This window comes from Centroberyx gerrardi, chromosome 22 (assembly GCF_048128805.1).
Source record: "Centroberyx gerrardi isolate f3 chromosome 22, fCenGer3.hap1.cur.20231027, whole genome shotgun sequence".
NCBI classification, from domain to species: Eukaryota; Metazoa; Chordata; class Actinopteri; order Beryciformes; family Berycidae; genus Centroberyx; species Centroberyx gerrardi.
In genome coordinates this window covers 7985405-8000406 of record NC_136018.1, presented here as the reverse complement: position 1 = coordinate 8000406, position 15002 = coordinate 7985405, and the positions used below count along the sequence as shown (strand labels likewise).

The window sequence follows — 15002 nt, the reverse complement described above, 5'->3', positions numbered from 1 at the left end:
TTTAATCATCTTTTAATATTGGAGGGGACATGTCCCCACTGTCCCCCGTGCTTCCTACGCCCATGGACTCAAACCTAATTTGCAACCACTTATTTCTTTTTATTTATTTAACCTTTATTTCACCAGGCAAGTTAATTAAGAACAAGCCCTTGTTTACAGTGACGGGCTGGCAAGAGGCAAAATGCATCTTGATGGGGAATTGGTGGTAAGAGAACAAAGTGCGGTTTTATTAGTCAGAGACGGATGTAACTATATAAGGTTATAGATTACAGAGTGCATCCCCTGACATTGATTAAGGCTACATTCCCTGCCTGCGCGCTTATTTGATTTAACAGTCAATGTTACACTTCATATCCAGGCTGTTAGTAATATTCTACAAGCCCTTGCTCCCTTTCACACTCTATTTTAAGGTTAGGCTACATATCTGGTATTTATCTCAGTACTTTAGTTAATGTCAATTGGATAAAGAGCGGAGCATTGAGGACAGCCAACTGTGCAACTTTGAATAATTTTCAGTCAGGACAAAAGTGATTTGTGTCTCTGATGCCTGAGGGAGGTTATTCAAAAGGTTTTAACAGTCGACACAGTGTTTTCCTGCCAGCCAAGTTACATGACTTTACCCAGCAGCTGTAAACAGTGTCAGATGTTCAACACTTCAGCTCAACACTTTCAAGTACATTCTGTGAGTTCATCTGAGGCTGAAATAATGAATTCCATTATAATGTCAGGATTTTCTTTAACTCTACTACTATCTTTTTTCAGGGTTTTTATAACTAGAGAACTTAAATGCTTTCCTTAGGGTAGGAGAGTATGTGTTTTTTTATTTTTCAGCAAACAGTCCAGAAATATCTTAAGTGTAGCACATATACTAGCTCTCTGTGTACTATCTTATAACTCACTACGAATTTGAATAACAAAGCATGGAGTAGTGCTTAGATATGACTGTATAGGGATCTATATGAGTGTCAGTGTGTGTGTGTGTGTGTGTGTGTGTGTGTGTGTGCATGTGGGTCTGCAGGTAAGAACAAATGTGTGTGAAGGAGAATAGGGGTTTGCCAAATGTCTTATCAATCAATAGTGATCTCAAATCAGTTCAGTGGAGTGTTGTTTACTCATGCGGTTGCTGTGACATTGGAGCAGATCTTTGATGTTGGCAATGAACATGTTGATTTTGGAATAAATTTTCCATGAGTTTACAAGTTTCTCAGATGATAAAACCTTCCTGGTCAAGAGGCCAACCCATGCCTTGCCCCCTCATTTAATTTTATGGTTTGGAGGGGTTTTAACATTCAGTCTTATTTTGCTGTTTGTGTTTTTCTCTGACTAGGAAACGAATTCTTTATTGGGTTTCCATTACAATTTACAATTTCCCATTTGGCAGATGCTTTTATCCAAAGCGACGTACATATGAGATTTTAATAGAACACAAGCAAGTATCTAGTCAGGAGACTGACATTAGTAGAGCTGAGTAAAACATTTAGTCTTAGCACCCCACTATTAATGCCTATTTCGTTTACCTTAATTTAGATGTTTCATGGTTTTTACAGTTCTCTGACTCCAACAAGTCTATGGTGGCACTCGGAGCACATTTGCATGCTAACTAGAAGACAAGACACACTGCGCTCTCCATATTGACACAAGGATATAAGGAATCTAAATGCAGGGTCAGTGTCATTTCATAACCTAAGCAATAGCTTGCAAGAATGGGTTTCAAATGTGAGTCCCCAGAGAAGATGTTTGAAAACCAGTGATGTGTTAACTTTTAGGTGACTTTTTTTTCACTCTAAAGCAGCTGTGGATTACTTCACTGCGGACACCAATATTCAGTCCAACCAATATTTAGTCTGTAGACATACTGATAGCATAAGGCTAATGCTTGTTAATGCCTAGTAATGTATACTGAAGTGAATGTTGCTTTAAAAATCACAGAAAACCCTGTTAACCATGTTTTTCCCCGAAGGAACACAGATGATTCCTCAGCTCAGATTTTTGCCTTGTAAAACAATACCACATTCACACTGGAATCAACAGCCTCTTCAGTGCAAAACTTGAGCAAAGTCTGACTTGTGCAAATCTGATTACAAACACACATTCTACACAAACACTGTTGTATACATGTGTGTGTGTGTGTGTGTGTGTGTGTGCGTGTGTGTGTGTGTGTGTGTGTGTGTCCCTGTATGTTTCAAATGCACCTACAAAAATAAACAACATACACATGCAATGCATATCAAAACTCTGGTAGGCCTTTGCAGGGCTGCCCCAAGCCTAATGGGGGCCTAAGCAGAATTTGATTTTGGTGGGCCCCCAACCCCTTTTCATTTCATGGTTGTGAACCCACCATTCGCAAACCAGATTTACCAGTGTAATATGCAATAGAATATATAAGTAACACCATGATTGTGTTTTGGGGGGAAAAAATCACTATTGAAGTAAAATACTGAACTGCAGATTTACTGCATTTTCAAATGACAACAATGATTAAAAATCAAATAACTTTAACTATAAACAAAACTAGCTCTTGCTCTTCCAGTCCCAAACAGTGCAAAACTAAAAACAGTCCAATACTATTGTGATCTGATATAAATCTGATTTAAGATGAGATAGAACTTTATTGATCCCCTTGGGGAAATGGGAAAAGGTGCCACAGCAGCAATTGGCAGACAATGCCAAGGAAGTCAGTATGTGTAAAGTACAAGTACAATTTATACATACCAATAAATTAATCACAAATGTAAATTAATCTGCATCCATAGAGGGCTTTCAGGGGATATATATGATGCCCTCTAGTGGACATATTGGAGGTCTGCAGTTCTTGGTAACAACAGCTCAGAACAGCTGATTGAGAACTGTTCCCCAGGCCCAGGTCATCTTCACTCTCCTGCACACACCAATCATAATCAGGTAAACTCAAAGTAATTGACAGCAGCCAGTTGTCAACTACTGATTCTACCCAGGCCCTAGACAAAGTGGACAATATATCCTCATCCACCATACCTACTGGAGACCTTTTATCCAGCGCTGATGTGACCAGACGATATGTGTCAGCCATGATAGAGGGCACTCTTGTGCATGCTTTTTTGGGAAGTGGTGCTGATTTTCTTCAAAATGGACTTCAGAATGCCCACAGCTGCCCTTTGCAAAGTACTATTGGTAAGGCAATTCATTCCTCTAACTGGAGTCATGGGGACCCACTGAATTCGGTTTGCACAGTGTCAGTCTACCTCAGTATTGCTCAGCAACCCATGTCACATACCTGCCAAGTGGTCAGAAACAGCTCTAAGACTGTCATTGTAGGATGGGAGTTTCTGGTTGCCAAAAGCATCATTTTAGACAACCAAAAGGTCTGTAATAGTGAATGAGCAGGTTGTCCCATTGGTTTATTATGGTCCAAAACATGTGGATGCTGCAGTGTCTCCCACAGTTACTATACCTGTCATTGCAGCCAAACTGGATACACCATTCAGGAACTCATACCCAATGGCTACACTGGTTTGTTTGAACCACACTACACTGACCACTTATCTGTGGGTTTTGCATCGGCTACGACAAAGACATAAAGGGATGCAATCTATTTGAAAGTGATCAACCCTTACTGTAATGAGATCACACTGTACAGCGGTATGCCAATAGGAACTTTTCACTCAATGTCAGGCAGTAGTGATGCTGAACAACTGAACAGCAGAAAAGACTGGAGGATAATCTTGCCTCTTTCTCTGATGTGTTCAGCCCGCACTCACTGACTACAGGACAAACCTGGTCACGCATTAAATCACAACCAACTGCGACACTCCCCTTGCAAAGAGGGCCTACTGCTCTTCTCCTACAATGAAAACAGACTTTCATCAGCTCAAGACATTGTAGAGGACAGTGATTACCACTGGACCAACCCTGTTGCCATGGTAAAAAAAAAAGGACAACACATATAGATTCTGTATAGATTATCACAAACTAAACTCAGTCATCATCACTGATGCACATCCCCTCCCAGGAGTTCATGATAGTTTGGTTGCATTCAATTCTTCTCAACCACGGACATTTCATACAGTTATTGGCAGCTGGAACAGGATCTCGCTGATAGAGCCTGTAGTGTACAAATGGGTGGAACAGCACCAACGACCCCACCTCAGATAAGTCAAGAACCGTCTGGCACACACTTAAATAGGCTGGGTCCTACAGTTGGCAGGCCCCCTCCGCAGGGTCTGGGGGCTGCCACAGTTGGGCCCAGCCAGAAATCTCAGACCAAGCTCCTTAGCCCCTCCTTCCTCTACTCCCTCCACTGCACCTTCTCATTATCTGCAGTGGAGCTCCGGTCACAAACACCTCCTGCGGCTCCTTCCACCCCCCCAACCCCAACCCCACCCCTCCCACCCCCATCCCCAACCTCAACCCCACCCAACTCCCTCCCGAGACCCCTTCCACACTATCACACAGACATACGCACCAACACACTCATATGCGCATATTCAGGCACATTAAACCCCTCTCATTTGAACCTTCACTCTCTCACTCAAAGACCATCGAGTTGAACTTGCCTCTTTTCTTTCCGGTTGTTTGTTTGTTGGTTTGTTTTCTCTTTTTTGTTTTGTTTTGCTTTGTTCTGTTTTGATTATGTCTGATTATTTTGTGACTCTGTTGCCTCTTCTGTCCTGTCTTCCAACACCATGTTTTGTATTGTTTTACACTTGTATTGTTATCACTTTATTGCACAAAAAAAAAAAAAAAAAAGTTGATAAATAACATATTCTTCTTAAAATAAAAGAAAAAGAAAAAAAAAGATAAGTCAAGAAAAAACTGGTGGCAGTTCCCTGGGAAATGACACCAGTGAAACCACAAGGTATATCAAATGTTCATTCCCACAGCGCTTATAGCAGAGACTTTGAATTATCTCCATGGTAACCCTTACTCAGGTCATTACATTGCTGACTGCACTTTGAAGAAAACCCTGACTATATGCTACCGGTCAAGCATGAGAACTGATATTGATAACTTGTGATTTATGTCAGGCATGTGAAGCTTTTAGGAAACCTGTACCTCAGCAACAAGCTCTCCTCCGGTCCATAACTGTTTCAGTTTGTTTGTACTGACATCACTGAGCTGCCACTCATACATGTGGCCACAGGTAGATGGTTTCACAAGACTACTTTACAAAGTACGGCACAGTTGTTACATAAACAAAACATTCCTGAACATGGTGTCCCAGAGGAATTGTTTTCAGATCAAGGAAAGCAGCATGAGTCAGAAATCATGCAGATGATATAAAGACTACACCTATCATGCCCGTGGGAACAGGATGGTTGAGCGATTTAACAGGACTCTAAAGAGCAGTTGGCTGGATTCCTTCATGTGGAGGGAGGAGAATGGGAGCACTTAACTTACTTAACCTGCAGTAGTTCTCTCTTGTAAACCTACCCCACACTGCAGTACAGGATACTCACCCTATTTCCTCGCCCATGGCAGCAAGCCTCACTCACTGGTGGATGTTAATCTCTTAATGCCACGGGATCCCAAAGAGACAGACAAACCACAGAACTATTATGCCTCTGAACTTGTGAATAAAGAACGCAGCATTTTGGGAAGTTCTTACTAACCGTGATTAGCAGAGGCTCGAGCGTGAGTATTAGAAGAAATACCAAGTTTCAACCTTATAAAAATGGAGATCTTGTGCGGATGGGTGATTCCACTACATGCATAAAGAAAGCTGAATGGAACTGAACTGGATCTCACAAGCTTAGCTCGACTACAGGCTTTTGGATTTAAGGAATACTCAAGTTTCCCCCAAAATCGTTCACTATGACGTCTTGAAGCCTTATGGGTCTTGCTGGGATGAAACCACTGTCACTGAGCTTACGTGTGTCTATCTGTGTATGTGTGTGTGTGTGTGTGTGTGTGTGTGTGTGTATGCACACCAGTGTACCAGTCAGTCAGTCTGTGGGTCCGCACCATTTGCACACCAGTGTCCACCTGTGCTGGGCCAGGCAGGGAGGAGCTACACACCATTTAAACAAGCTGGCTCTTGACCTGGACTCAGTACTCACTGAAAAGGAAAACATGTGAATGAACCAAACTTTTGTTGTTTGTCACTGACATACTTGCCAACACTCCCATTTTTCCTGGGTTTCGCCCTTTCTTAGTAATTTGTCCTGTTAAAGCTGCACTAGACAAGATGTTGTAAAATAATCCCCTTTTATCAGCCTGAATCAGGAAATAGGGCTACAACCACGCCCCCCTGTTGAAACCCTGTAAATTCATCCTATTTACCGAAATTACATTTTTGAACCTCTTCACCTCCTCCACCCCCGCCAGACACTACGAAGAAGACGTTTAGGTGTGGGTTTTGAAGTCTTCAAAATTCAAACAGGTACCTCTCGCTGACATTTGGTGCCTAGTGCAGCTTTAATCTTCCATAGTTGAGAGCAGTTGTCACTAATTATTTACATGTGTCTATGCACCAGCCGTTGGGAGTGTGTGTGTGTGTGTGTGTATGGGTGTGTATGGGTGTGCATGCATGGCTGTCCGTATGCATGTGCGAGTGCTTGTGTGTGTGCATGTGTGCTTTCTTCTGCCACTGTTCCATGCTTTGTTTCATGAATTTACCAGCTGCAGATACATTTGATTGAAATAAAGGTTGGTGATATTACTTCAACCTCAATACTGTTAAATGAAATAACAAAATAAAGTTCATGCTGCCTACTTATTTGCTTCTATTCATTCTGTCAGCGTCTTAGCTCAGTCATTTTCCTCAAACCTTGGCCTTGCAAACACTGAACTTAAGGAAAAGGACAAGTAAGGGATGATTGAATAGCTTCTCTACATGGAACAGCATGAATTTCCGTTGATAGTCTAATATTGTTTTTGCCAGCTCAGGATATTGCCTATTATGCCTATTTCCCTATTATGCTAAAAAAAAGTACAATTCAGTTTTGTTTAAAGTGAAATGGTTTAATTCATTCAAACACTAGTGCACACACACACATGCACACACACACACACACACTCACACATACAGTATACACTAGCAGAGAGTGTTGCCATCAGGCTTATGAATCATTCTAATGAAAACAGCAACAATAACATCTGAACAGCCAAATTGCTAATATTTCATGCATGCCTTGAAGAACACCTTTTTTTGCGAAGTGGAGATGACATATACAGCCTCCACGGCCACAACAGAGAGAAAACACAAACAGGATCAGCAGGGTTTTGATTCCAGTCTACAAAACAATCTGACAATTGATAAAATAGCTGCTTTTATGGTGGAAAAGAAAACAATTTCCTGTGTACTTGTGCCATCAATTGCCCTGTGTTTCCTCCTGTATACCTGTGTTTTCTTTAATAGATCACTATAAATGCTCTGCAGGTTAGGCTGTATGTAGCTATGGTATGTCAATAATTGTCAACTGTCACTGTCAATAATTAATGACACAATTAGCTCTTGAGCGACCTGACTGATCTGCCATGCTGTCTTTGTCGGCTGCTTAGTTTGCAGCCTCCTCCCACCAACTAAGCAGCTCGATTATTGATTTTCTGCTCCATTCCAAAAACATCTCATCACAGCATCGTGTTGAATTGTGTCGGCTGTATGACAAGAGCACAGCCTTATCTCTGTGTGTCTGTTGGTCTGTCAGTCTTTCTGTGTGTGTGTGTATCTGTCTGTCTCTATCTGATGTTCTGCTGCGAATGTGTGTATGTGCCAGCGTCTACATCTGTGTGTGCATGCTCGAGGCTACAGTACATTTCCCTGGGCGTCCAGTCGCTTGTCCAAGGGGAGGAAAAATCTTCTTCAATCTCTTTTTCGAGAAAAGCTGACAGAGAGGGATAAAGACGGAAAGAGACAGATGGAAACCAGAATACTGTCACACAACTGATTCAAACCTCGAAGGAACATCCTCTACTTTACTTTAGTTGGGTTGATTCACCACACGCTCAAGTCAGCAGCAGCCTGACTTAGTACTGTAGTCCAATAGTCAGTGGGGTGTTTACTTTGTACAACTCACTAGGCCATGGGAAGACACATGAACAGAAGACACTGAGCTAGCAGCCAAGGCTGAACAGCGAGGCTGGAGAACCAGAGTCTGCTGTGTGGAAGTTGGGTGCCGTGGATTTGTAGCCACATCCACAACTAATTTACGCAGGAAGTTTAAGATTTGTGGTCAGAAATTATGGCAATCAACAAAGGCAGCTTGAAATGGAAGCTTGAAACTTGAATCTAGAAGGGTCAGCAGTGCCTTCAGCCGATTGGCGCTACAGTTCGCTTCCTGACCTGTTGAAGGAGCCGTTTCAAACCAGCAGAGTCATATGAGCCTATTGTTGTTCAAACACATCGCAGGGTTAGAAACAATTGGGTACAGTGTTGTGAACCAGGTATATCACTAAGAGTAGGTACAGGCAGGGGTGTAGTGGAGGGTGAATCCATCTTAACTCAGTTTAGTCGCCTTTTTTACTTTTTTTAACAGAATTGACCCACCTTTCTAGGCTGACAAGTCTTTATAATGTAAATTAATGGTTATACTTCATAGGAAGTATTAGTATCAAACTGATGATTTTATAATATTACGATTTCACGATTTTTTTTTTCATGTTTTCTGAAAATATAACTGATTTTTGTCTATAATTGTATAATTGCTTGTCTTATAGCGATTTCCAACTGGAGTTTACCCACCTCTTTATTTACCACTACCTCACTAGTGTGGGTGTGGAGTGGGAGTGGTGTTTCTGGGATGCCAGACTTTACTGTGGCAGTGAGGTGTCATGGGTGTAATTTAGTGAAACAACTGGGATGGGAGGCTCCCACCTGAGGCTCCAACCTGATGAAAACTTAATGCCAAAAATTCATCACAACCTTAATGGACTTAGTTGTGCTCAGTCGTGCACTTTTGAGCTACAACGATAACTACAAAAGCGGCCAAGGCACATTGTGTTTACAGTTTCAGAAAGACATTTCTTTTTTTCAGGTTGCCAATAACAAATGAGAACAACTATAAAAAAGTAATTCATCCCAAACTCTGAATATAACTGAATATGTATGATTCATAGTTGCCTACTGCATAGACTTAAAACTGTGATTAAGGGATATACAAATGACTTGACTTGCTTTTACTGTATGTATGGCATGTTTAACACACCTTTCACTTTAGCTTTAGCCTCTATGCTCAGAGATTATTGCTTTTTCATCCAACTCAATTTAACTGTCCCATATATAACTGAATGCATTGAATATGTAGAGTGATATGTATAGTCTGTGGTCTACTGTATGTCTTGCGCTCTTGCACTGAGGTCCGGTTATTCCTGTACAATATGGGTTTGCATGTAATGATCCACCCAAACAAATTCCTGTACATTTATTGAATAAAGTGATTCTGATGCATATGATGGCCCAACTTTATGTATTTTTAACGTTTACTATGCATTTTTTCAATATTTGCTATGTGTTTTTCTTGGGATTATGCCAATTGAAGCCTGATGTAAATCTCCACCTGGGATGGAAAATAATGATGTATGGTAATCCAATAGGGTTGCAAATTTATACAGTCTGTACCAATCAGAGGTGATGATACCAGCCAGTCTGACTGAGAAGAGGAGAGAGGGAGAAGAAAACAAAATCAAATGTCTCCCTACCTCATTATAATCTGCACTTATCAGAGGAAATGATGCCAGCCAGTCTCAGAGCTTCCTGCTGTGTGTCTAGCTGCTCTGAAATACAGAAAGTAACATGAGAAACATCCTGGGTCAATAAACAAATAACCACAATACATGAGTCTGGTAACTGTGATCACTATCCTCCGCAGCATCCCAAAGAGAGGAAAGGAGAGAAGGGATGAAAACACGAAGACAACTGATGAAAGGAAAGCAGAGGATGTGTAATTTCAATTTCTGATTCTTCTTATCCAGTTTCTCCATTAACGTCCACAGTAAAATTGTACAAGAGACCCTTCTCTCCTTCCTATTCTCTGCCTTCCTCCATTTATCTGTTCCTCTGCTACTACTCGACTATTGATTTATTTTTTTTCTTTGAAACCTCAAGGAGTGGACGCTCATGCCACCCATTAGTGAACCACATGTCCCATCCCATGTGCTTATGGAGAGTCCCTTGTTCACACTAAAATCCCACTAAGGCTTCATGTATTGAACCAGGGACCAGGCCAGCTTTGTTGGTAAAGAAAAATAGAAGCAGCAAATTTTTGAAAATATTTTTCAGCGCCCCTAAATTTAATGTTAGACTATCATTAAGATTACTTCTGTGTAACATATGAAACACAGAACCTTTTTCTCCAATGTGGCAAGTTAAACCAAGTGAGGCAAAAAGATTAACAGACTTACTCATGCATTTCTGTTGAATTTTATACTCTCACATAAATTTCTAGAATTTCTTTATGTTGAGTACTTAGCACTTTATACAGAAATCAAGATAAAAATATTCCAAATAAATGGGTTTGGAACAACTTTATAGCACAACTGTGTAAAAAGACAAGGGGATTAATACTTTTTTAGGTGACTTTAGGTCATCTTTCATGAGCAAAATTAGTTTTACTATCTCTTCAGTGCTTATTTGACTAAACCTAAACTGACATTTGCCTTTCAATAGTGGATTATCTATTGCTGCCAAATATTCCCTGAGATTTTCCTCTTTCTTGAGCTCATTATAAATAGCTTATCCTATCCAAAAGGCTGCAAGAAGATTCATTCGATTTTTCTGTAATGTTAATGTCCAATGGTTTTCCAGAATTCTGCCTCACCAATTTTAGATCTGGAGGTAGTAGGCTACGTTTTTTCCCCCCCATTAATCTTCCTGACACTGTTCCTTACTTTGTTGTAAGTCTGTCATTCTGATGAACAGCTCTGTTGGCCTGTTTGTAACTGAACAGCATTGTTTTGTCGTATTGTTTCTTAGTGTTATCCCATAGTTTCTTCAAAATAATCTCTCAGTTTGTGGATGATTAGTGGAGTTTGTGGGCATCTTGCATCCGATCTGGACCTGCTGGCCTGGCTGCTCTGCAGATCTACTTTGTACAGCAGAGGGCGCTCTAAGCCCGTTAAATTTCCCTCACACTACAGCAGAGAAGGTCCATCGAAATGCAGCAGCTTCTCCTGTCTGATTTCTGTAATTGATTGATTCCTGTAATTAATTGTTGTCAGTCTAAGCTAAAAGAAAAGAGAAAAAACCCAAGCTGCATGACCAGCAGGAACTGCTTGGCTGTTCGCTTTCATGTGCATGTCAACCTATAGGTTACACACAAATAACACTTATTTATTGTCGCTCCTTCCAATACTGTAATTGAATTCACCTGTCGCAGCCAATTCTGTCCTGTGCTTGCAGCTTCAACGAGGTGAGCCTCTTGCACCGGTGAACTTACATTTGAATCATACTTCTTGCACAAATATCTGTTGTGTAAACCGGAAAACGTGTTATTTCGTGCACTATTCAACAAGTAGCATAGCCTGCAGACAGCAGGGCTATACGTTTAAAAAGCACGTAAACTAGGCTAAATTTAATATACAGCAGACTAGTGGGTTAATTACGTTGCGACATTTAACGTTAGGTGGTAGTTATTTAACAAGACAGTTTAGTTACTTTTAGGTCTTGAGTCTTTTAGGTGGGACAGCCGTTTAGAAAAAACTTGGCCGCATTATCATTCACTCACTATATTATTATTTCCTGCGTGTCTCTCGTCAATGGATGGAAGCCTCTACTACACTCTAACCCCTCCCACTTCGTCTTCTTCCACGACAAATAGTCCCGGCGTAAAGAAACCTCCAATCTCCAAGAAAATATCTCGACGAATGCGTTTCGTCGCGATCGTAAATCGCTTTATTGGATGCAGGGAAGATTTTCGGTGACAAAAGCGGGGATTGATGTTTGAGTGCGTTAAGAGTTAAAAGCCGACGAGCGTTTAGCGGGAAAATTTGGTGCGGAAGGATACACCGGGGGGGGAGAGTAAAACAACCTTTTTATTGAACCCGGCGGAGCGCTCAGCTGTGATTCTCATGCTGTCGATGACAGACTGCGCATCATTCTCACCGGGTCCAGCCTTTGAACTTCATGCATGCTTTATCTCGGTCAGACAGCTTCACCGAAACCGACTGCAAGACCTTGCTGGCAGGAATTAATGTTACTATCGTGCTGGAATACTTCTGTCGTCCTTTTTCGCATTTTTGGATCGATTTCACCCCGACGTCTCTCGCCAAGAATTTCAAATCTAAGGTAAGCGGCTGTTTCTGGAGCTTGCACGAAACAATCCCACACCGGTTAGTTTTAAAAAAAAATGCACTAGTTTAACGTTACAGGCGTTTACGATAGACGAACTGGAGATTTACCCTGCACGTATTTGCCACCAATTTTCCAGTTAAACTTAAAAGTAAGCACCTGCTGCAGCACTGGTGCATGCATGCAAGGGTCGATGTTTTGAACTGCCATGTGATGTTGTTACTCTTCATGTTGCAGGCAGTAATAGTGCCAGCTGCTCCTCTTTGCTTGGGTTCACTGAATCAACAACTAATCACCTCATTCCCCTTTTTTGCCCTCCTTATAGCTGCACAATAAGGAAGAGACACCATGCCGCTGAATTCAAGTTTGTCAAGTAAAAACTATGACTACGACTACGATTCCCTTCAACCGTATTTCTACTATGACAACGAAGAAGAGGATTTCTATCATCAGCAGCTTCAGCCTCCGGCACCGAGCGAAGACATCTGGAAGAAATTTGAATTGCTCCCCACCCCTCCCCTCTCCCCGAGCCGCCGGCCGTCCCTGTCCAGCCTCTTCCCCTCCACCGCGGATCAACTGGAGATGGTGACGGAGTTCCTGGGAGACGACGTGGTCAACCAGAGCATCATCTGCGACGCCGACTACTCCCAGACCTTCCTCAAGTCCATCATCATCCAGGACTGCATGTGGAGCGGCTTCTCGGCCGCGGCCAAGCTGGAGAAAGTGGTGTCGGAGCGGCTCGCCTCTCTGCACGCCGCGAGGAAGGAGTCGGCCGCCGGCGAAGGTGCGGAGTGCGCCGCCACCGGGAGGCTGAACAGCAACTACCTGCAGGATCTGAACACATCCGCATCGGAGTGCATCGACCCCTCGGTGGTTTTCCCCTATCCGATAGCCGAGACGCCCAAGCCGAGCGCGATGACACCGCCTAAGGATTTGGCACTGGATACCCCACCAAACAGCGGCAGCAGCAGCAGCAGTTGCAGTGACTCAGGTAGGATGAATATGCATGCAATCACACCCATCGTGCAATTAGGACTTTCCCTCTGCTGAGTGCAAAGACTGTGCATCAGATAGCACGCTAGTACCCATTGATATGAATAAACGAGGCCAGTGCATGTTTCACACAGTTATTCTACTGAAGTGATGTATTTTACAGTTGGGTTGCCAGGCAGGAGGTAGTGGCATCCCCCTGTTCCCACCCATGCCTTGTTCTAGACTGCTGTGAGACTAGCTGGAGGGGATGGCTGCAATGTTTAGCAATCAGCTGATGTGGAAGGGGGAGTGGAAAATGGATTGCAGAGATTTTTTTTTTCCCCCTCCCTTCATACTATGGTGTGTGTGTGTGGGGGGGTGGGGGGGTGGAGTATGGATTGCAGCCTTGATGCTCAAGCAGAATGTGATTGTTTACAGTTTGTGCCGTTCAATCTCATTTCAGAAGACGAGGATGGAGATGATGACGAGGAGGAGGAGGAGGAAGAAGAAGAGGAGGAGGAGGAAGAGATCGATGTGGTTACGGTGGAGAAGAGGCAGTCTGTGAAGCGGTGCGACTCCAGCCCATCAGAGACCAGACACCCCAGCCCGCTTGTGCTGAAGAGGTGCCATGTCTCCACCCACCAGCATAATTACGCCGCCCATCCATCCACGAGGCACGAGCAGCCGGCTGTCAAGAGGCTGAAGCTGGAGAGCAGCAGCAGCAGCAGCGGCGGCGGCGGCCACAGCAGGGTCCTCAAACAGATCAGCAGCAACCGCAAGTGTTCCAGTCCCCGGACGTCCGACACGGAGGACTACGACAAGAGAAGGACTCATAACGTACTGGAGCGCCAGAGGAGAAACGAGCTCAAGTTGAGCTTCTTCGCTCTACGGGACGAGATCCCGGAGGTGGCCAACAACGAGAAGGCGGCCAAGGTGGTCATCCTGAAGAAGGCTACAGAGTGCATTTACAGCATGCAGTCGGATGAACAGAGACTCGTCTCGCTCAAAGAGCAGCTGAGGAGGAAAAGTGAACTCTTGAGGCAGAGGCTCGCACAGCTGCAGAGTTCTCGTGCCTGAGTTTGAATTATAGACTTTTTGGCCTTCATGTTTTTTATGCAAGTTCAGACTTAGTGTGTACAGTTAATATTGCATGCAAATGCAAAAGGATTAAGTTTCTTGGAATCTTGTTTGATTTCAATGTTAAAACTGCCTCAATTGAAGTTATGGGTGGATTAAATATTTAAAGTTTATTTTTATTAATAAAATATTAAAAATGGGGCTACCCAAGTTGAGTGCCCAAACTAAAATATGTATTTTTATGTTTTGTATATAATTAATATTTCCTAAGAAATGTATTTTTGGATCTCAATTGTCTGGATGTTCAGACCCAGTTGTTTTCAGTGTTCGGTTTTCCATTATGTTCCTAGATTCTTTTGAAATATAAAGACATTTCTTCTTGAATTTTGTGTCTTTTCTTCTGGTGCAAAACACTTCACATTTGATCATATTTCCACAATGAGCCAAAACCTACATCAATGTGCATGCTGTGATTTCAATGAGAGCAGGTTGCAATATAGTGGATTGCTTTAATGAATGAACAAAATAAACAAGCCACACAAATCAGTGTGTTCATATTTTGTAAAAGTTCCTGTATTGAAGCTGATGTCATGGAAAGTGATAAAGTTCAGGTTTAATGTGCTTCAAGTGAAAGCAGTTTCTCCCTCTGACAGCTTATCAGTAGAAGAATGTAAACAAAGAGTTAACTGTAGAAATGAGTAGCATCTCTACCTGGACATTCAATTTGGAGAAGTCCCCCATGCATAGTCAA

General features: G+C 42.5%; 1 protein-coding gene across 2 annotated transcripts; it reads left to right on the top strand.

The window, feature by feature from the left end:
• Positions 1-11999: 11999 nt before the first annotated feature.
• myca (MYC proto-oncogene, bHLH transcription factor a) lies at positions 12000-14616 on the top strand. 2 transcript variants are annotated; one of them, XM_071921515.2, is made up of 3 exons: positions 12000-12199; positions 12528-13193; positions 13641-14616. In XM_071921515.2, exons 2-3 carry the CDS (start codon positions 12551-12553, stop codon positions 14249-14251), a joined length of 1254 nt encoding a protein of 417 aa, XP_071777616.2. In that variant the 5' UTR covers positions 12000-12199; positions 12528-12550; the 3' UTR covers positions 14252-14616. The 2 variants fall into 2 exon arrangements, with proteins under 2 accessions (XP_071777616.2, XP_071777615.2); XM_071921514.2 differs by having other exon boundaries at positions 13638-14616.
• The last annotated feature ends 386 nt before the right edge of the window (positions 14617-15002 follow it).